Source organism: Maniola hyperantus, chromosome Z (genome assembly GCF_902806685.2).
Source record: "Maniola hyperantus chromosome Z, iAphHyp1.2, whole genome shotgun sequence".
Taxonomy (NCBI): Eukaryota; Metazoa; Arthropoda; class Insecta; order Lepidoptera; family Nymphalidae; genus Maniola; species Maniola hyperantus.
Genome location: NC_048564.1, coordinates 2,516,448 through 2,539,370, shown reverse-complemented (window position 1 = coordinate 2,539,370; position 22,923 = coordinate 2,516,448). Strand labels below are relative to the sequence as shown.

The following is a 22,923-nucleotide window of genomic DNA, read 5'->3' as shown; positions in this document are numbered from 1 at the left end:
ACAAATAAGTCAAATCAAAATATGTCAAATTATTGTCTGTGCTTAGCATTAGGTGCATTAGACTCGTTACGGCCTACGGGTAACATTATAAACGTGTCAAACATTGTGAGTCAATAATGCCATAAATTATTATAAAATATCAACCAATCACCTGTAGAAACTAATTTAAAAATAAGATAAAAAAAAATTATTTGTTTGTGTATTTTTTATGTGGAGTGCAGCCCCACGCATATCGCTTGCATTTGCGCTACGCAAACACTTTTGCACACCTGTGTATTCCATCGCATAACGCCTGGCCAAATTAGTCACTGCGTGATTCATCATGATCATGATGGCGTCGCCAACCCACTAGTAGTGGGCCACTATTGGTACGGGTCTCCTCTCCTCTCAGAGAAGAAGAGTTTTATTCCATAGTGACGCCAAGCTGGCCCAGTACGGACTGGAAGACTTCACTATTAACCATAACATCGTCATACGTTAAAATGTGATTATAAGCGTAAAATTATATAGTTTCTAAACTACACGATGCCCGCTACTTGATACACGTGGATTTAGGTTTTTAAAAATCCTGTTGGGACACCTTAATTTTCCGGGATAAAAGTAGCCTATGTCCTTCCCCGAGATATAAGCTAACTCTGTACCAAGTTTCATCAAAACCGATTGAACTATTGAGCCGTGAAAAGCTAGCAGACAGACAGACAGACACACTTTTGCATTTATAATATTAGTATGGAGGATAATAGTATGGACTAGGCGCCTATGAATTTAATTTATAGGTAACTATAAGATATTAACCGGTAGTAAACTTAACATCGGGATTATAAAATATAATAATAATCTTTATTCTCAGATAAAAATCCAGGAAGTTATACACTATACAATATACAATATATTAAAATACTATTTAATATAAAATGAAACATAATATTCCCATCCAGGGATTTTTTCCCATCCGGTTTGACTTCTCGTTCGGTACGTTTTTAGGGTTCCGTAGTCTAATGGCAAAAAATGGAACCCTTATTGATTCGTCATCTCTGTCTGTCCGTCCGTATGCCACAGCTACTTTTTTCCGAAACTGTAAGAGCTATACTGTTGAAACTTGGTAAGTAGATGTATTCTGTAAACCACATTAAGATTTCCACACAAAAATAGAAAAAAAAGCAATAAATCCCGGTAACTAGTTACTTAGAACTGAAACTCAAAATTTTTTTTTCATCAAACCTATACATATGGTGCATCTATGGATAGGTCTTCAAAAATGATATTTAGATTTGTAAAATTATTTTTTTCTAAACTCTCACGCAAACTATTCAATAGTTTGCGTGAGAGACACTTCCAAAGTGGTAAAATGTGTCCGTCCGTCCCCTGTAACTTCTAAAATAAGAGAATGATAAAACTAAATAAAATATATGATGTACATTACCACGCAAACTTCCACCGAAAACCGGTTTGAACGAGATCTAGTAAGTAGTATTTGATTTATCGTGCAAAATGTCGATAAAATACGATTGTACAACGGAACCCTCGGTGCGCGAGTCTGATTCGCACTTGGCCGGTTTTTTGTGAAAGTTGCTCAATCCGGCTTCAGCATAAATAAGTCGTGGTCGTACTTCATCCAAGGGTCGTACCACACGAGTAGCTATATAGACCAGAGGGGAAGCTTCATACTAGCGGCTGGCTGTAGGTTCACTCACTCTAGCGCAGCTCACGCACACCACGACGTGTCACGGATGCTCCGTTTGCCGTCAAACTGGGTGCACGGAGCGTCCGTGGCACGTCTTGGTGTGCGTGAGCTAGTGTGAAGCTTCCCCTCTGGTCTATAATATCTACTCGTGTGGTCGTACTGTATATCAATGTTACCCAAGTCTACTGCGATTTCCACAGATATTTTCTTGGTCTCGACATCTATATTATAGTCTGTGGACCATGAACATTTTTTGCATCTCTTTTGAATCTGTAGCCTTGTCTCGTAAAAACTCAGAAAAATAAAAATCTCTTATTATGTACTCTGTGGCGCTTTACTCTATGCCTTATTCACAGATTACAATAGGAGGATACTGCGTACTCCATATTTTTCATTTTTGTCTGCTTGACAATTTCTTTGTGCTGCTTGAGCTCGATATTGTAAGATCCCGTTATTTCACTTTCGTAATTCATATAACAAAGACAGAATCATAAGCGACGGCTTGCTAAGATTGTGGCGAAGCCCGTGTCGGAAAGCATCGCGTCGAGCGCGGAGTGCAGTGACATCGATCTCGTTAAATTGTGATCGGATTTTATTGATTTTAACCTTGTTGTGCAACACATTGTTTGTATGCTGTTTATTTATTAGTTCGGTCGGGCAACTGGCGAGCTCGTGGGGCCAATTTCGCGTGGAGGGCCCAAACAAGGTGAGTGTTTGCGACATACCGCGGTACAACATCGACGTGTCCCAACCGTCGAATACAATCAATCAATCGATCTGTCGGGAAGAGGTTTGCTTCCAGGTAAATCTTGAAGGAATATGACACTATTTTGGATCATGACTCACTCGAGCAGCACTGTGTTGTGCGTTCTATGATTTCTGAGAACAGTTATCAGTGCCGCTCGTGTAACATACGATGTTATAATGATCACTTGTATTCCTAATTTATGCTTTTGTCACTTATTGTAAGCTAATAATATCACTTGCCCCTTGTCAGCCTAACATTTTATTGAAGTGCTTATATTTGATTTATCAAAAGTCTGTTTGCTGGTACCCACTACTACTTTAACATAAACTCTGGATTATTACTTACTTATTAAAATATGTATTAGAGAAATGATTCAACATTTTGTATCCTATATAATATATTTTACTAGCTGATGTCCACGACTTCATTCTGTTGATTTTCCGGGATAAAACGAAGCCTATGTGTTATTCCAGGGTATAATCTATCTCCGTTCCAAATTGCAGCCACATCTGTCCAGTAGTTTTTGCAAGAAAGAGTAACAATCATATACACATACATGTCCAAACAAACTTTCGCCTTTATAATAATAGTGTGATTTAAGTAGACCTGATGATTATAACTTCATTAAAGTGAATTTGTTTTTTTCATGGGAATTCTTTGATTATCTGGGATAAAAAGTATAATATATTGTGGGTGTTAAAGTAAAGGTCATTAATTAGTATTGCCCCAATATGTAACTTAATAAGTCTTACCTTAAAATGTCCTTCTCCAAAATGCAAGCTGTCTTTGTGCCTATTTTGATAAAAATTAGCCCAGTGGTTAAATAGTAAAAAGGCAACATATGCAATGAACTAAAAACTTAATTTGCTGTAATCCGCTGAAACATGTAGAATCTGTATGATGCAATATGCAGCATGCGAAATGCACCGCCCACCCTCCCAGTGCTAACCATGCAGGAAAAGCAGCCACTCGGCAAGCAATATGCACCACCACCACGCAGCACCAAACAAATCCTAAAACACACTCGACGCACGTTTAGCCCCGACACCGGAGCATCCTCAGGAGATGTAGACCTTACAATGCACAATTGCAAAGTGAAGACTTGTAAGGCTGGATAGGGCTTGAAAATGTAACACACAGATAGATTGGCACTTTGTATTTATAATATTCCTATGGATTAAGTAAGTAGTATCATTGTTGTCATCTATATATATATACTGTACATTGACCTTTAGAAAGAGATAGCGGTTTTGTAGTGTTGTCTCTTTCGTTGAGACTGACAAAACGTCACAGAGACAAAACTCTACGAAGCCGAAACCTCTTTCTAAAGGTTGATGTATAATATTTCTTCCCGGCTACTGTACCACCTGAACTCAGCAGCTCTGTGCAACTTATTTTTTATTTTTATTCCTTATCAAGTTAGTCCAGTTAGTCCTTGACTGGGATCTCACTTGATGGTAAGTAAAGATGCAGTCTAAGAAGGTAACAGGCTTGTTTGATGTCAATCCACTTAGTGGATGGTCTACAAATGCTGTGCTTTCCAAAGGAAAGGTACCTACCATTCCAACACTTTGAAATCCAATGTCTGTCAGAGAGTGCTACGCTTGGAGTTTTTAATCCAATCAACCGACCAATCCAATCCAACCAACATGATCAGAAATGAGATCTGTAGAAAAACCAAATTAACTTAATAGCTCAACAGGTTGCAAAGCTAAAGTGCATTAGTACGTATTGATTAAATAAATGATTACTATCCCATTAGTATTAATTTTTTAATCTACATAGATGAAAATAGATAAATACAGAGTGGATGTGTTTCACAAGTGCCTGAAAAATATTGAGTAGTATCTAATGAATAAATTTGATGTTATATAACAAGTCTTTGTATTGTGAATCAAAATGTCAAAATTCGCTAGCATTTGTGAATCAGACCCTTAGAATTTTTGGCTTATTCTGTTTAAATCTATGATAATACAGCCAGAAGGGGAGTTTGTATATTTCTTCTGGACACACATTTACTGACACACATTATAATACGAAAATAGATTGTTGTGTGATACAACATGCTAGATAATGTCTGTAACATCCCAGCAAGCTGGGGTTGAGACTAATGTGTAGTTGTCAGTCAGCAACAAAGCTAGGTTTGCACTGCACCTGTCCATATTATAGTCGTTTGTACTGGTAGGTGGAAAGCTAGCTTTGTTGCTGACTTAGTTGTTGCTACAAAGTTACCTCATGCTACATTTACCTCATGTGTCGACATCGTGATTTATCAAACAAGTAATATAATGACTCCCGTTCGCTCACAATGACAATGAAAGCTTTTTCACACATTTACTAGATCTATACTTGTAATAAAATTGTTACTGCACAATTTCTGTACATAAAGTACTTACTTACATAAATATATTTTGTAATTTTTATCAGAGGAAGCCAAAAAAATTGTTCACAATTTTTTTTAAGTTGTCTGTATGTAGTTGTTACGCCTACACACTCTCCTAAACAGAGCCGTCATTACGAAGTGTGTATCATGTGTTCATGGTATCTGTCTGTATATACTGAAGTACGTACTTCTATTGTTTCTTGTGCTGGTTTCCGATCTATGTTCTTCTCTGAGTTTATCTTGTAACTTTTGTCCAATATGTGTTGTTTATTGGTTCTATCGCATTTCCGCTCCAAATATGGTTCTTTGTTTCTACCCTCTGTTAGAATCGACCGACGTGACGCGACGACCTAGTATTTTGATCGCCGACGCCGAATATGGTGCGACAGTATCACTTTCCATTTTCCTTAGCTAGTCCGAACTGCGAGGTCACCAACGTTCAGTGCGCGTCACTTAGCGTGACCGCAGCGACGCTGCTAATGTCTCTTGGCCTCTGGCCTCAGGCTCCGCGAACACCTCCGCTTGACTCACCGACGCGCACCGGACCGTGTGCGGAAGCAGGCCGAGTGAGGACTTCTGTGCTATGATATTTAATTGTTATTCGCTAATGGTACGGCTCCATTACTCTATCGGGATTCGGCAAATGATTCGAGTTCGGGAAAATTTTACGATCGGCATTTGGCAAATCAACTGGCAACACTACTCGGAAACGGTGAATTGTTTGTGTTTGCGAATTATCGAATAAGTTTGAGCCTCTGAGCAAATCAGCCGGGCCGGCAGTTGCGACATTCTGTGACAGCGAATAGTGTATTATGATTTATCCTAAACTAGCGACCCGCCCCGGCATCGCATGGGTGCAATGTAGATACCAATGTGGTGTCAGTGAGGAGTTATTAAGAATCCATAATTCCATACTAATATTGTAAATACGACCACCGCCGCCTCCATCTCGTTTTGTTGCGCGTAATATTTTTTAATTTTCGATGGAAGCTTGATTTCTTCCGACATTCTGTTCAAATATCGTCATATTTCAACAAATTTACACAACCCAATATTAAACTACTTATACCTATAAACCTTCCTCTTGAATCACTCTATCTATTGGTGAAAACGTTGCGTAGTTTAAAAGATCTACGCGTTAATACATACAGACAGCGGGAAGTGACTTTATTTTATACTATGTAGAGAAGAAACAAAGAATTCCCGCGGGATTTTTGAAAAACTTGTATTCGCGCTAAACATTCGGGTTAGCGCGAATGTGCGAAACAATACGATTGTCGCCGCCACACAATTCGCGATATCACGAATCATTTGCCGAATCCCGATAATGGAGCCAAACCAAAACTGTTACAGCCTGCGGTGTTGCGGGTTCTTTGGAATGGAATACAATGAAACTTTTTGTTTAAATCAACTTTTATAAAGTTCTTCTGGTTTGCCTTTTCTACTGCAAAGAACCAAAATAAGAGTCAGCGCGCGCTCTTTTCAATATCAAAGTTGATCATTAAATGCCTAGTAATTTATTATTTGTTCCCGTAAATTCATACGTTTCTTCAGCCCTATTGTTGTGCTTCGTTCAGAGATAGCTTAGATTTTGAAGATGGATATAGACTTCTGTTATATTATGTTATACCTACAGTTTGGATAGTGAAGGCTGTCAAAGATTTGTGTTTTGGTATAGGTACCTATAGGGTATAGCGCCCCGCACACCCGCACATACTTGGTTAGCGCGGTGGCTGTGTGGGTGTGCGGGGCGTTCCCTCCCCTATTGCCATCTCGACCTGTCGCATACTACACTTATTACTTGGTTATTTAAATAAAGTTAAGTGGGTATTAAGTTGCGACAATGCCGGTTCGTGTCAACACTGCCTAGTGAATATATTTCTAATGAAGTTCTATTTTCACAAGTGTTTAATTTTGCGTGTTGACATATGGATCCGAGACATGGTCGCTAACAATGGGCCTCATAAGAAAGCTCAGAGTCACTCAGCGGCCGATGGAGAGAGCTATGCTTGGAGTTTCTCTACGTGATCAAATCAGAAATGAGGAGATCCGTCGGAGAACTAGAGTAACCGACATAGTTCAACGGGTTGCGAAGCTGAAGTGGCAATGTTCAGGGCACATAGTTCGTACAACCGTTAGACGTTGGGGTCCCAAGGTGCTGGAATGACCTCGCACCGGAAAACACAGCGTTGGAAGACCCCCCACTACGTGGACGGACGACATCAGACGAGTCGCAGTGACCCGCTGGATCCAGGCGACGCAAGACCGTGGCGTGGAAGTCCCTACAAGAGGTTGACGTCTATTGGTTGTTGAAGATGATGATGATGAAGTGTCTAATTTACTAATCCAAAATTAATTAACCACTTTTATCCCAATATCAAAGAGTTCCCATGGGATATTTAAAAATCTATATCTACAGGGATAAAGTCACGGGCATCATCTAATTGGTATGAATGAAATGCTAGAGATCTAGTGTTAATTGTCCCTGCTACGTCAAGACGTACATCTCACTTGCCCCGCGTCTGTTTGCAGAGTGAGCCGTGTCTTGGGGGAACAGCAACCCGGGCACTACGGTGGCCCCTGACACGCCCGCGCCAGCGCCCCAGCCCCCGGGTAAGTTGCTTTAAAAAGAGAATATTAAGTAGTCATGTTAGTCATGACTAATATTTCCCTTTCCCCTCCAACTGAGCGTATAGTATGTGCTAGGAGTAGGTACGACAATAGTGCAAAGGGTGGGGTTTGCGGTGACCTTTCGGAATTCAGTTTGCTCCCTAACCGTTGAGCTTTATATCTAAACTCTTTTGACGTAACTTAACGTGAAGACGCGAATGATTAGCTACCACCAAACCGGACTATGGTGACAACTTACTCTGACATCTACAAGTTTAGGCTACTAATAATAATCGTAGCGCGCTCTAAATAAATATACTTTGCCTCTCATTTGAACATTAACCAATGAAATGCAATGAAATTTTGTATAATATGTTCTAGAAATTTCCGTAAAACATACAAATCTTTAAATCTGTGTAACTTCAAAATTAGATAAGTAGTTTTACGGAAATCTGGCAAACTGTACATATTTGTTTTTAGAACGTGTCTACAAAATTTCATTGAGTAAATGAGAAGCAAACTACGTTTGTATGGAGAGTGCTGGGGAGCGCATTAGAAGGACGGCTGCCGTTGTATGGTCAGTGAGACGTCCGCTCGTGTTGATAGCGGATACGCTCCCTCTTTCTAGCGGGATGATTCGCTAACTCATCACTAAGTGAAAGCCATCAAACTCATTTGACATTTGGTTAGATCTACACTGCTGCTTTACTGAGCGATAAAAAATAGTACATTGTGATACAAGGGTGGAAAGTAGGTTATTGCAAACGAGCTCATTAACAAGTCCGAGCCGAAGGCGCGGGACTACATTGACATGGAGTGGGAAAGGTGGGCATTGTCGGTTCGGTGCAACATATTGGCGTGCAGATTTGCCAAATGCAGTAAGGAAGTCAAAGGCACCCTCTTAAGGGCTTACTGCCAGTGTTTTTATACCTGTCAGCTATGGTACCGGTACAAGAGAGTGGTACAGCACCATAAAGGTGCGATAGTATAATGATGCATACCGCATCCTTATGAAGTTTCCCAAATACTGCATCGCATCGAGCATGTTCGCCGAGGCGAGAATGCCCGATTTCTTTGCTGTTATCAGGGCGCGTATATCTTCGTGGGAGGCTACGGCCGTGGCTAGTTACCACCTTACCGGCAAAGCCGCACCGACTACCGATACGCCAAGCGATTTAGCGGGTCGGTATGATGCCGTGTAGAAACCAAAGGGGTATGGTATGGGTTTAATAAAAACTGCCATACCCCTTCCAGGTTAGCCCGCATCCATCTTAGATTACATCATCACTTACCACCAGGTGAGATTGCAGTCAAGGGCTAACTTGTATCTGAATAAAATAAAATAGCTCTGGTAAAGCATCCTCCAGGTAGTGGGTCAGGACTTGCGTAGTCCAATGATACCACATGGGATTTCGACACATCGAGATGCAAATAGAAAATAGCTCTTGACTTTGACTTCTTCTTTTATTTTATTTCATTTTAAATACCTAATTAGGTTATCTATATAAAAAGAAAAGCTGATTGACTGACTGATCTATAAACGCACAGCTCAAATTACTGGACGGATCTGCCTGAAATTTGGCATGCAGATATCTATCATAACGTAGACATCTGCTAAGAAAGGATTTTTGAAAATTCAATCCCCAAGGGGGTAAAATAGGGGTTAGAAATTTGTGTAGTACACGCGGACGAAGTCGCGGGAATAAGCTAGTTTACTATATATTTTAGAATGAATATTTAGTATTTACTCATATTATATTTGTATATTTTTGTTTCTGTGCTTTGGGTTTTTACCTTATGAATTTTTTATTATTTCATTATTGTTATTAAAAAAATGTCAAATAAGCTTGATGGCTTTCATTCAGTGATGATCACTGAGTTAGCGAATAAACCCCCCAGGTGGTAGTGTTCGCGAGTGGAGGATCGCAGTTTACTCGTTCCATGGACGAATCGACGCCGAGTCACCCGCCTATGCTTATTGACACTGATTGGATGGACAAACACCCGAGCTATGATGTCATTGTTTAAATCACGTCGTAAAACATGTACGTCAATACCTCAATTTAGATATTTTAATATCACAATCATAATCATATCGGAACTTAATGAACAGAAATCGAAGTTAATAGCCCATACTCAGTATAGTGGACTGGTGATAAGTTGATCGTGATGATGATGATGATAAAATGAATAAGGCTCTTAAATCAGCACGCCTGCGATTTTGTACTGCTGAATGTAATATTCTGTTTGTGGTTACACATTATTCTGGCCCTTATTACAGCATTTAGAATTTTCAGCATTTCCTCCACTAACGGTCACAGTACCTATCTTGTACAAGTGCTCGATTGAGATTATCTTTTTCTTGTTATCGACTTACATCGTCTTGTCACAAAAATTTTGGTGACGTTTAAACCTGTAAAACACCTTTATGCTATATTATGCATGTGTTCCGCCGTTCAAACAGACTTAATGTCTGTTTGAATTGTTGTTGTCCAAAGTTTTTGTAATGAGACTTGACGAACTGGAAGTAATGATCATTAATACGAGCGGTAGATGGTTTGTGTTATGGCGATGCAGATGTGGTTGCAGGGGCGCTGGAGATGACGGGCGCGGACAGCGTGCGCTTCAGCGGCCACACGCTGGACAAGGCCACCAAGGCCAAGGTGACGCTGGAGAACTTCTACACCAACCTCATCGCGCAGCACCTAGAGCGGCAACAGCGCTTGCACAAGCTCGAGGAGTCGCTCAAGGATGAGGCGCTGAGCGAGGCGCAGCGCGCTGAGAAGCGGCAGTTACACGCGCAGAAGGAGACAGAGTTTCTGCGGCTCAAGCGCTCGCGCCTTGGTGTCGAGGACTTCGAGCCGCTCAAGGTGATCGGGCGCGGCGCGTTCGGCGAGGTGCGGCTCGTGCAGAAGAAGGATACGGGCCATGTGTACGCCATGAAAATCCTGCGCAAGGCCGACATGCTGGAGAAGGAACAGGTGGCGCACGTGCGCGCCGAGCGCGACGTGCTGGTGGAAGCTGACCACCAGTGGGTGGTGAAGATGTACTACAGCTTTCAGGACCCCATGAACCTATATCTCATCATGGAGTTCCTGCCCGGCGGCGACATGATGACGCTGCTCATGAAGAAGGACACGCTCAGCGAGGAGTGCGCGCAGTTCTACGTGGCGGAGACGGCGCTGGCCATCGACAGCATCCACCGGCTAGGCTTCATCCACAGGTGAGTGCGCCGCCCGTAGTGCAGTGTCGCCCCGCCCCGCGTCATACTAACGAGCGCCCCTTGCTCCACAGGGACATCAAGCCCGACAACCTGCTGCTGGACGCACGCGGACACATCAAGCTGAGCGACTTCGGCCTGTGCACGGGGCTCAAGAAGAGCCACCGCACGGACTTCTATCGCGACCTGTCGCGCGCCACGCCCTCCGACTTCAACTTCTTCTCCGTGTCCACGTCGTCCTCCGCGCTGGACTCCAAGCGGCGCGCCGAGTCGTGGAAGCGCAACCGGCGCGCGCTCGCCTATTCCACCGTGGGTACGCCCGACTACATCGCGCCCGAGGTGTTCCTGCAGACCGGCTACGGCCCGCAGGCCGACTGGTGGAGTCTCGGTGTCATCATGTGAGTGCCACTATCGACACGCCCAACTATTCCTTCTTTGAAACGAATGATAGATACCTATTATTGCTATCCTTATCTTGGGATACTCTTTTAGTGTTAAACTTAGTTATTGACCTTTACCAGAACTCTAGTTTTGTACTTAAACGGGAACCTTGATAGTTTCTGTGTCCGTCCGTCTTTGCCATTTCAAAATTGAACTGATAAAGTTGAAACATTTATAGAAAGCATAACTTAAATTTTGAAAGGTTTAACGATTGATACCTCATCGCAGGTAATTGACGACCTCCCTGGCGCAGTGGTGAGCGCTGTGGTCTTAATAGTGGGAGGTCCCGGGTTCGATTCCTGGCAGGGGTTTGGAATTTTATAATTTCTAAATTTCTGGTCTGGTCTGGTGGGAGGCTTCGGCCGTGGCTAGTTACCACCCTACCGGCAAAGCCGTGCCGCCAAGCGATTTAGCGTTCCGGTACGATGCCGTGTAGAAACCAAAGGGGTATGGGTTTAATAAAAATTGCCATACCCCTTCCAGGTTAGCCCGCTATCATCTTAGACTGCATCATCACTTACCACCAGGTGAGATTGCAGTCAAGGGCTAACTTGTATCTGAATTAAAAAAAAAATTAAAATCATTATGAGCTTTATTAAACAGTTTTTTGCAATACAACTGTTGTTTACGAAATAGTCTAATGTCAAACTTTTCAGCATTTAGCGTGGCGAGTGACTATGGTTAAAAGTAAGAGCGTGGTGTGTATCGCAGGTACGAGATGCTGATCGGGTACCCGCCGTTCTGCTCCGAGTCGCCGCAGGAGACGTACCGCAAGGTGATGTCGTGGCGCGAGTCGCTCACCTTCCCGCCCGAGATCCCCATCAGCGAGGAGGCGCGCGAGACCATCCTGCGCTTCTGCTCCGAGCCCGACCGCCGGTAAACCTCGCTCGCTGGTGTGTTTTGTGCCACGTGTAGCACAGCACCGCTCGCTAACGGCGCTCGTCTGTGCAGGCTGGGGTCGCAGCGCGGCATCGAGGACGTCAAGTCGGTGGGCTTCTTCCGCGGCGTGGACTGGAGTCACGTGCGCGAGCGCCCCGCCGCCATCTGCGTGGACGTGCGTTCCATCGACGACACCTCCAACTTCGACGACTTCCCCGACGTCAAGCTCGAAATACGTGAGTCATTCATCGTCATTATCATCATCGTCATGATCAACCCATCGCCGGCTCACTACCCAGCACGGGTCTCCTCTCAGAGTGAGAAGGGTTTGGCTTCACACACCTTTGAGAACATTATGGCGAACTCTCGGGCATGCCGCTTTCCTCACGATGTTTTTTCCTTCAATGTTAACATTACTCTATTGTTTTGATGTGACTATAGTTTGATATACTTATATTTAAGTATTGATTGATAGAACTCGGTATAAGCATGAGAGCCACGGCTCACCCGCGCTCTTTGTATTGCAGCGTCGGCGCCCATCTCCGGCGAGGGCGAGGTGGCCTACAAGGACTGGGTGTTCATCAACTACACGTTCAAGCGCTTCGAGGGGCTCACGCAGCGCGGCACGCCCAACAAGAAGTGAACGTTGTCGTCGCCGTCGCCGCGGCCGCCGCCGCCACCGCCGTCACCGCCGCCCGCGCCGCCGCGAACCCGCGCGTGTTGCGCGCTGCTGTGAGCGCCTCTCGCGAGTGTAAATATAACATCTGCGCTCCCCAGCACTGTCGCCCGGAGCGAGCGGGAACGGAACTGTTATATAGTTACACTATATTTATTTCGATCGGTAGTGCGGCGCCCGCGCGAGCTCCCCGGCGACTTCACCGCCGAGAGGCCTCGGTTCCGATGAAACCGAGCCGCACACTTCATTTGAAAATATAATATATTTAAAGGTTTAAATTATAGTATAGAGATATCGTATTGAAACTTCATATTTTTAGATTATCTACACGAAAATTATTACAGAGTTTACGGTTTAAGTGTTTCCTATATCGGGGTGGCCTCGCGCGTCGCGGTCGAACTTCACTCCGATGTGATGTTCCGCTGCGAGCGCGCACGAAGCCACGCGACGCTCGGAGCTGTGTGGGGGCGCAGCTCCGCGGGCGCTCGGCGACCGATCACTGACCATGCTTAGGCTCATTTGCTCATTTGCTCATCCGAACTATCCTAAATTGATTGACTGTAATTTGTGAACGCTAGTCTGCTGTAACCGCCCTAAACCACTCTTAATACGGCCTTGCACAGGCAGCTCGAAGTAGATAGGATTGACTGCTTCAAGCTGCGACTGCATAGGGAACTCCTGTCTTCTATTTGCATACAATATACATGGAACCGCTCGAGCAGTGGCGACTGCTCCGGGCGGTCAGCTGCAGTTATCAATGGCAAGCTGTTGACAATGACTGCTCGAGCGGTCCGTGTATTTCGATCACTGGCTAACTGCTTGAGCTGCCTGTGTAAGGCCTTACACTACATTACAATGCCTGTGACAATGTGTCACAGATGAGACGCAAGTTAATATAACAAGTTAATACTATCGCTTTTATTAAATACTATTTTTGTGCACTCGTGATAGCGAAAACCAACCAATTATTCTTTTGTAACCGATACGTCCGCAACCTCTGGATGACGGGAGTCGGTGCGGAAACATTCATCAGTAAAATCTTGAAATCCGTTTAAGAATAACAGTTACTTAAAGTGTGAATAAAAATCATTACATAATTCGTGATGTACGATAAGTTGCGAAACAGTACATTTTTAATGCTTTTTGGTGCACTCACAGTAAAGCACAGTGTGTTGTTCGAGTAAATTGAAATTAATACTAAGTATAAAAAATAAATAGCTTGGAAGTAAAACAAAGAATGATTTTGTTCGTGTAACGTATACAATAATACTCGTATGTTGTACAATTTAACTTTACTTAGATTTCCACTGTTCTGTTATAGATTTCACATACGAGTGCAACATCTGACAAAACAGTGGAAGGCAATCGTAGGTGTTGATCCTATAGCCTATATACCCTATCCGCGGAATAAAGCTAGTATAGCGCTCTCTCTGTTACATAAAGCCAAATAGAGAGAGCGCTATATTAACTTCATTCTGCGAATAGGGTATAGAGTTCTGCCCCCCAATTGTGTAAGAATAACCATTTCATCGCTATCGCAATCGTCAAGAAATTCTGCCCTTTGATTGGCTGTGAAGAAATGTAAACAGCGAATCAACCAATCAAAGGGCAGAATTTCTTGACGATTGCGATAGCGATGAAATGGTTATTCTTACACAATCGGGAGGCTGATTGGTCTGTTCCGCGTTATAGACCAGTTAAACATAAATTATGTTAAATAGTTATTGTTTATTTGGCGTCGCTTTAGACATCTATTTTTGTGCATGGTAGACAATTAGAGAGGTTAAGCCTTCGCATTGATTGCTGCGAATGCAGATCTCTGGGCCGTTGGCTGTCAGATCGACGCTTCTGTGTGAAGGAGTATCGAATTCCGCCGATACGTATGGCATTCGTATCAATAAAGATATTAATCGAAACGAAGCAGTGCTAATTATTCCGTCTCGCTCACATACTATACACATGTATAGTGTGTAATATAGAGAGAGCTAGCGGGTGCCAGACCTTCGTTATTTTATAAAAGCTGAAAGTTTCTCTGTGTATTGTCCCCAACACTGGAAGGAACGTTTGTTTAAATCATGTTGGCTTTGGGAGATAACAGGTAATAAAAGGTCTACAAAATCTTAGTCAAAGTATAAAGCCAAATTTTTTATATTTTCTTCGGAATAATTTAGTATTAGAAATCACATCATGCATTGCCAGGCACTTAGTACCATGGCAACCCTCAGCCAGACACCCTTAAAGATTAAAAGTGTAAGGGTGTCTGACAGGAGGTTGCCACGACACTAAGGTTGAGATCTATAGAGCGCAGCCTAAGTTTCTGGCAATGCATGACGTGATTTCTAATACTATTCCGAAGAAAATATAAAAAAATTAGACTATACTTTGACGTAAGATTTTTTACACCTTTATTAGGTGTTATCTCCCATAGCCACCATGATCCAAACGAACATACAAACTAACGTTCCTCCTAGTGTTGGGGACAATAAGCAGATAAACTTTCAGCTTTTACAAAATAACGAAGGTCTGGCACGCGCTGGCTCTTAGTCTACAAGTGAGAGGGAATTATTAACGCTGCCAGTTTCGATTCGTTTTATATTGCCTTGCGTCCACACGAGTCCTACGGAGGCCGGAATTCTTCGTTACTGGACGCACGGCTGACACGCTGCGAGGAACACCCAGGATATAGTACATCATACAAGAAAGCAACAAATATTTCATAATACCTATAATAGGGTATTTGACTCTAATTTTTTTATTACTTTATTATAAACTAGAATAAAAATAATGACGTAAACTGAAAAAACTAATTAAATCGATCAAGTAACAAAAAAGTTATAAGCATTTAAATATTCCTGATTAGACAGAGCGATACAGCAGTTTGACGACACACCTGTGCGGTTTCATACAAATTTTCGTTTTGCGAGAAAGGGATAGAAGGCCATTCGAAAATTAAAATGCCTGTAACTTTGTAAATCTTTGTTGGATTTTAATATTTTTTTCAGCGTACGTCATTATTTTTATGCTAGTTTATAATAAAGTAATAATATTTATCAAATTGAAAAGTAGGCAAATACCCAATTATAGTGTATTTACAACTGCTTCGTTGAACTCGGATATTTTGCTCTCATGATTCCTCGTAGCGTATGATGTATCGTACTGTACAGTTCTTTTGATTTAATCATTGTATTATTTAGATCTTATCAATAATTATCGTTAAATTATTATTGAATTATTGAAACAGGCGGTTTATTCGATGTGTGCCGAAGTGCCGCCGATGGGTTTTATATTAATGTGGACGCTCGTTGTACGGCTGAAATTAATAATTAATCAGTCTATCTGTAATCGGTCGATAAGACTCTTAAAATAATAAAACAAAATTGCTGTTATTATTACTTACTTTATTAATTTCATGCAGTTACATTATCAGTTATAGTGAGTGCAATATATATTATATATAGTAAGTGCAATTTAATTTTATCACCTGTTATCGCCCAAAGCTTTCAGCTTTTATAAAATAATTTTATACAGTAAAATAAGTTGTAAAGTAATTTTTAAATTAGGACCATTAACTGTTATTTTTCGGGCCGCATTTGAAGCACTTATTTCAATTCATTGTATTTCTATGGTTAAAATAAACCATTAAATTTTTGACAAATAACTGGTAACGTTAAATCGACAGATTACAGATATATTGATTATTGAAACTGGACAGGAATCATAATTACTAATTGTTCACTGTCCCTCGACACCGCGACAGTCGCGCGACTGAGTCGCGCCGCTCGGTCGCGAGCGAGCAGCAACAACAGTGACCCCCGGCCGCTCGTTTCCATATTTAAGCTACTCGCTTTGTTATTGTTATAGAAAATTAAAAAGTATGATTATTTAATTTCTTAAATTGTAAGATTTTTTTGATAACATTTTGTTTAGTTATTATAGATTATTATCGTTTCTTCCATGCGATTTAAGAAAGTGGCAATACAAATAAAGCTATATTAAATTTATAATAATTTTATTGTTACGTTTCCTCATCCCTTCCTCGCAATGTAACGTATAATGCGTAAAATACATATTTTTAATTTTTGTGTCAAAAGTACGATTTTAGGAGGAGCTACCCGTGCACCCACGTGCTTCTCTCACCAGTGAGGGGACTGGGAATTCGTATTTCCCCGTCCACCCACTGCATTAGGGTAAGAATTAAATGTCGATACAGGCGTATCGATAAATAAATACGAAATAGTTAAATTTACATAGCGCTTTATTAAAATACAACTTGCTATTCATGCCGACCTGTACAATAATGTAATAGGTGTAAAAAATATTTTTACCCACCTTCCACCCACTGGTGGGAGTCTCCGGTGGGTGCACGGGTAGCTCCTCGATTTTAGTCCTATTTTAAAGGTGAACATACTTTTGACACGACAGTTGACCCATAGAGTTAAAAAAAAGATTCCGACGAATTGAGAACCTCCTTTTTTTGAAGTCGGTAAAAAATGGCGCGTGAGGAGTTTTGTACGGACTAATTTTTTTTTAAAGATGACAAGTTAGTTATCTATCACCTGAGCTGCGGGGTGATTCGCTTACTCAGTAACCATCACTGAATTTATGCCACCATTGGACTTTAATTTAATTTTTAATCAATTGAAGGTTTGCTACGAAATATTACTTTTATCTCGCTCAGTGGAGCTGCAATGTAGGACCAACCAATGTCAAATGAGTTTGATGGCTTGCATTTAGTTATGATCACTCACTGAGTTAGCGAATCACCCCGCAGCTTAGGTGATAGATAACGTAGTATCATATTCTTCTTATTCGTATTATATTCTTTGCCCGGCGCGGGCGGTGATAAAATATGTTTATGCAGCACCTAATTTCGTTTATCTTGATTGCATTCTCTTAAACCTAATCCCACTTCTCTGGCGGCCAGGGAAGGGGGATTTGGATAAAAAGGTCGGTATAAATACTTAGTTGGCAAATGGTTGGCAACAGTCTATTGGAATGTTACTAAATAAAACACAATCGTAACCCAAAAAATGTATTGAAAAACCCCACCACCAAAAGAAAAAAAAAGAAAAAACTAGAAATAAAACCAGAACTTGGCTAGGCTAACTTAAGGAGAAAACATCTTATAAAATGTATTGCGAAAGTATTTGAGGTTACTGTGACTGTAGTGTTGATCCGATGTGAGTGTAAAAGTGGTGTATGTTACATATTTAAAGCGTTCATTGTATGAGAGCTAGTACTTCTTTCTAGATATTTTTGTTCGTAGTGTGACAATAATACGCAATCCATGCAATTTATTTTCGGAAACTAAGTAGGTACCTATATTGTACATTTACCTGTCTTAGTATTATTCTTAAGGGGAATAATAAAAAGATGTAAATATCTAAAAGACAAAACTGATAAAAATAATCTTAATATTATTCAATAATAAAAAGATATTTTCGTTCCTAATCAAATACTTAAACTTGTTGTAACATTTTTTAATAGTTACAAAGGCTAACTCAATGTATTTTGTTGACTTCCGCAGATATATTATTTGCGTAAACATTTGAGCTAAGTAGGAACACAAAAAATCTTAATCTAACAATCTTATAAAGTATAGTAAAGTGTACAAATTATCGTTTCAAAAATGTTATGTAATATTTTGTTGGCTTCCGAAGTAGTAGTATATTTGGGTAACTACAACTACTGGTAAATAAGTACATACAACCTATTTGAGTTCTAAAAAATACTTAATCTAACAACAAATTATCGTTTCAAAAATGTTATGTAATATTTTGTTGGCTTCCGAAGTAGTAGTATATTTGGGTAACTACAACTACTGGTAAATAAGTACATACAACCTATTTGAGTTCTAAAAAATTCTTAATCTAACAACAAATTATCGTTTCAAAAATGTTATGTAATATTTTGTTGGCTTCCGAAGTAGTAGTATATTTGGGTAACTACAACTACTGGTAAATAAGTACATACAACCTATTTGAGTTCTAAAAAATACTTAATCTAACAACAAATTATCGTTTCAAAAATGTTATGTAATATTTTGTTGGCTTCCGAAGTAATAGTATATTTGGGTAACTACAACTACTGGTAAATAAGTACATACAACCTATTTGAGTTCTAAAAAATTCTTAATCTAACAACAAATTATCGTTTCAAAAATGTTATGTAATATTTTGTTGGCTTCCGAAGTAGTAGTATATTTGGGTAACTACAACTACTGGTAAATAAGTACATACAACCTATTTGAGTTCTAAAAAATACTTAATCTAACAACAAATTATCGTTTCAAAAATGTTATGTAATATTTTGTTGGCTTCCGAAGTAGTAGTATATTTGGGTACCTACAGGTAAATAAGTACATAGTTGAATTCTAAAAAAAAACTTAATCTCACAACAAATTATCGTTTCAAAATTGTTATGTAATATTTTGTTGGCTAACGAAGTAGTAGTAGTGAAACCACGGGGTAAATTCTGAAACAAAACAAAAAAAAATTAACCTATATTCATTTTCAACCAATGTTTTTAAGCTTATTTCATGGTTTAACGTCATAGTTATTATTAATATGTTGAGTTTGAGTTTGAATGTTGAGTCGATAAGATAACTGGTAGTCTTAGCAAGTAGGTAGGTACTAAGTACTTAGTGGTGCCTACTCTTACTAAAAAAAATTCAAAAAAAATAAAAACCGACTTCAATAACCACCAACACTAAAAAGTAAAAAATAATTTAATCTATTACCCGTATATTATGTATACAAGAATTATTGTAGTTCTATAGTAATATTTTTTGGGGTCGGTGCCAATGTGGAGTCGCAAAACACCATGAAGAGTAGATAGACAGTGGGCTAATTTACTTTTTAGTGTTGGTGGTTATTGAAGTCGGCTTTTTTTGTTATTTGAAAATATTTTATTTCACAATTTTAGTGGCCCCATCGTACTAAAATATGATATGCCTGGTTAAAAACCTACTGTTTTAAAGAATCATTATAAATCGGTTCATATTTGGCGAAGAAATCGCGTAACAAACATACAAAAAGAGATACATTCGAATTGAGAACCTCCTCCTTTTTTCAAGTCGGTTAAAAATATACTATGCCTGGTTAAAACCCTACTGTTTACAAAGCTATTACACTGATCGCGAGCAATTTACTCTTATTAATTGAGGAGTTCCGTTCTCCATCTCCGAAGATATTCATCAGATCTTTACCAAATTAAAATGGGACAACCTCGGAAGTATGTCCTAAAAAACAAAAAAAGAATCATCAAAATCGGTTCATAATTGACGGAGTAATCGCGTAACAAACATACAAAAAAAAACATACAGTCGAATTAATAACCTCCTCCTTTTTTTGAAGTCGGTTAATAAAATCCTTACTCTTCTCTTGGCGAGGTGCTGCTGCGTGCTCTGTAAGTTGCCGCAAGGGAAGACAGTGCACAAGAACGTCGCGGCTGCCTACAGAGTGACGAGGTTTGTTGGTGAATTCTGGAACAAAAATCTTTATTAGATATCTTTTATTAACATAAAAAATCTTCAATGGTAAAGTACTTCGAGAGCTTTCCACGTGTTCAGTATGCGGTTGCAACGTGACTTTCGGAATCGCGGCTGCCTTTAGTTCTAAGGGTGAATATTGGAACAAAAAAAACATTCATTGAAAATCTAAAGTTTGCAGTTCTTCCTGATGGCCTAACCATAAAAAACGCCCAAAATTGACTGATAAATTTACTTATGTGATGCGAGAAACCGTATCGAAATCGGTTCAGAAGTTATGCTGAAAATATCAGCAGATATTACCTGTACACATTTATACAAAACAATTACAGATCTCACCTGTTTTATCGACTCGGTTTGCTCGTGGATGGATGTGGAGCAGTTCTTCAGCGGTACAGCAGTGCCGGGGGAGCGATCGCGGCGCCCGCTCCACCCCGCCGCTGCTGCATCGCTGGCTCCCGGCCGCCGACGAGGAGACCTGCACACATCAACAAACTTATCAATTCACAAGGATATCACAAATGAATGCATTTGTCGAAATAAGCAAGAATAATAAGCACTGCGCAGGATTCAGTCCTGCGACATTACCAAACGTGGATCCACTCGGTCACTATTTTCCCATTTTTTATCATATTAGTATTTTCCACTCAACAAGGGGGAATATCTTTAAACTTAGTGCTTATAAATAAATCCTACTTATTATGTGTAGGTACCTACATCAAATATTTCTGAAATATTTTTTAAGGAATACCATTGAATAGGACTTATTTTACAGAAAAGCCCAGAAAACGTAAAACAAAATGGCGCACGCACATCCAGAAATCAAAATGGCAGATGAAATAGTCATACATATTTAAATACTTCCTACATGTGATTGCTTGATTCACTTTTCTTTCATTGATAATGCAGGATAAAATTTCGACAGAAAATATTACCTACCTACCTACCTAAATTTTTTTTGCTGAAAACTAACAATAAACTGAGTGTTTTTCAATAACCCGGAGAAACCAGAGAAACTTAGATGTGTCTTTTTATTCCACTGAGAACCACGTGTCTAAATTACAGTTTATTTTGATAAGAAAACTTTAAAATCATCATAAAACTACAGCTAAAGAACTGTAAAACTAAAAATAACAAGTACCTAAGCCCGAGTTTCAATGAAAACTCCTAGAAAATATCCAAAACATTGATAGTAGGTAAATACATAATATTGTTTTAAAACATAATTATAACAAAATTGCAAAAAGCACGTTCCTAAACTTAAAAAATAACCAACTTACCCCTGTCAGCGGCCACAATTATTTAGTTTTTCAAGCTTAAAATATATCTCTGAAACACAAATTAAGACGTATTTAAACATACTATTAGACCCCACGTGTTCAAAATTTACTGGAAAATCGACTAGAAAGTACACATTTTAATAGCAAAAAGGGGCTAAAGTATAACGACGCGTAACTAAAATTTTGCACGGAAGTCCTTAAATAGACTATGAAAAAACTAAAGCATGTAAAAATCTTGATTTAATTTTTTTGAGGAAACCTACATCTTAATTTAATGATGCCCGGAAAAGAAGCTCACCACACGCATCGTGCCTTTTTATACCGGCAAGCCTGCGGTGGTGGTAATAGGGATGTGATTTCGTTGATTTACCTACAATTTGTCGATATTTATGTCGAAATTACAGGATCTATGAACTCGAAATTAGGTTAGTTGGTAATTGAGTTTAGTTAGGATAGTAGGTATTCTTTATAAACACACTTTTGCTCGACTTATTGACGGCCTACTTACCCCGTCAATACTACTACTTAGTACCTGGTTAGACGTATTTTAATTTTTATATTTGACAGTAAAACAGAAGTACACACAATAGAAGTACAATAGGGAAACAAGCTAGGCCATAGCAAAATTTTATGTTTTAAAGTTCCCTTTAAATAAGAAAAGCAGAGTGAGATGAAATCCTCATCTATACCTACTAGTATTATAAATGCGAAAGTTACTATCTATGTATTACCTTTTCAAAGCCCATATTCTTAATCAAAATTCGGTACTATTTAGAGATAGTTTGCACTCTGAAGCGGCTTTTTATGCCAGAAAATAACTAAAGAGTTCTCACGGGATTTTTAAAAAACGAAATCCATGTGGATGAAGTTGCCGGCATCGACCAATATAAAACTAAAGCACGAGCGAAGCGAGCGCGAAATTTTTGTTTAAGATAAAAATAATTATAAGGTTTCCTTTATAATCAAGAATGAAGGGTCATGACGCCCTATCTCATAGGAATCTTTGAAAAGACCAACCACCGAGTTTCTTGATGGTTGTTCTCGGTTAGAAAGGCATTCCGAAAGTAGTACGTGAATTTGACGATTCAAACGTACTTGTAAACGTTTATTTGAATAAAATATTTTTATTCTTTTCTATTCTGAAGTAGTTTTTACTGAAAATCGTAACATACTTACATACTTACCTAGGTTCAAAACAAACACACCGACCTCTTAATCCGAACGCATTTCAGTCTTAAACTGGGTAAAATACAACTAATTCTATGAAAACTATACAATATAAGAATAGACTAGTTTTCAATAATCTTGAATCAAACCTGAAACCCCCTTTTTACTAACCCATTGTTAGATGAGACCCGTGACTTCGTCGGCGCGGATTCAGGTTTTTAAAAATTATTGATTTATCCGAGACAAAAGGAGGCAAGGTTTTTTAATACATATATAGATTATGCGACTTCATTTACTGGATTTAAGTTTTTAAGTTCCCTTGGGAATTCTTTGATTTTCAGCCAAA

At 39.8% G+C, this 22,923-nt stretch overlaps 2 protein-coding genes and 1 long non-coding RNA gene across 6 annotated transcripts in view; 1 reads left to right on the top strand and 2 right to left on the bottom strand.

Moving 5' to 3' along the window:
- Positions 1–22,923, bottom strand: part of LOC117995400 (chromatin complexes subunit BAP18) — a 102,758-nt gene that overhangs the window by 62,858 nt on the left and 16,977 nt on the right. The window lies entirely within an intron of this gene.
- Positions 2,046–16,551, top strand: trc (Serine/threonine-protein kinase tricornered). 4 transcript variants are annotated; one of them, XM_069509113.1, is made up of 8 exons: positions 2,046–2,390; positions 7,348–7,428; positions 9,325–9,470; positions 10,015–10,648; positions 10,720–11,043; positions 11,798–11,962; positions 12,038–12,201; positions 12,493–16,551. In XM_069509113.1, exons 3-8 carry the CDS (start codon positions 9,437–9,439, stop codon positions 12,606–12,608), a joined length of 1,437 nt encoding a protein of 478 aa, XP_069365214.1. In that variant the 5' UTR covers positions 2,046–2,390; positions 7,348–7,428; positions 9,325–9,436; the 3' UTR covers positions 12,609–16,551. The 4 variants fall into 4 exon arrangements, with proteins under 4 accessions (XP_069365214.1, XP_069365213.1, XP_034839219.1 ...); XM_069509112.1 differs by having other exon boundaries at positions 10,003–10,648; XM_034983328.2 differs by lacking the exon at positions 9,325–9,470.
- On the bottom strand, positions 17,661–21,768 carry LOC138404553 (uncharacterized). Its single transcript, XR_011238447.1, has 5 exons — positions 21,674–21,768; positions 21,411–21,459; positions 20,470–20,608; positions 20,017–20,124; positions 17,661–19,115 (listed from the first exon to the last, which is right to left on the bottom strand). It is a non-coding gene; the product is annotated as an uncharacterized lncRNA (long non-coding RNA).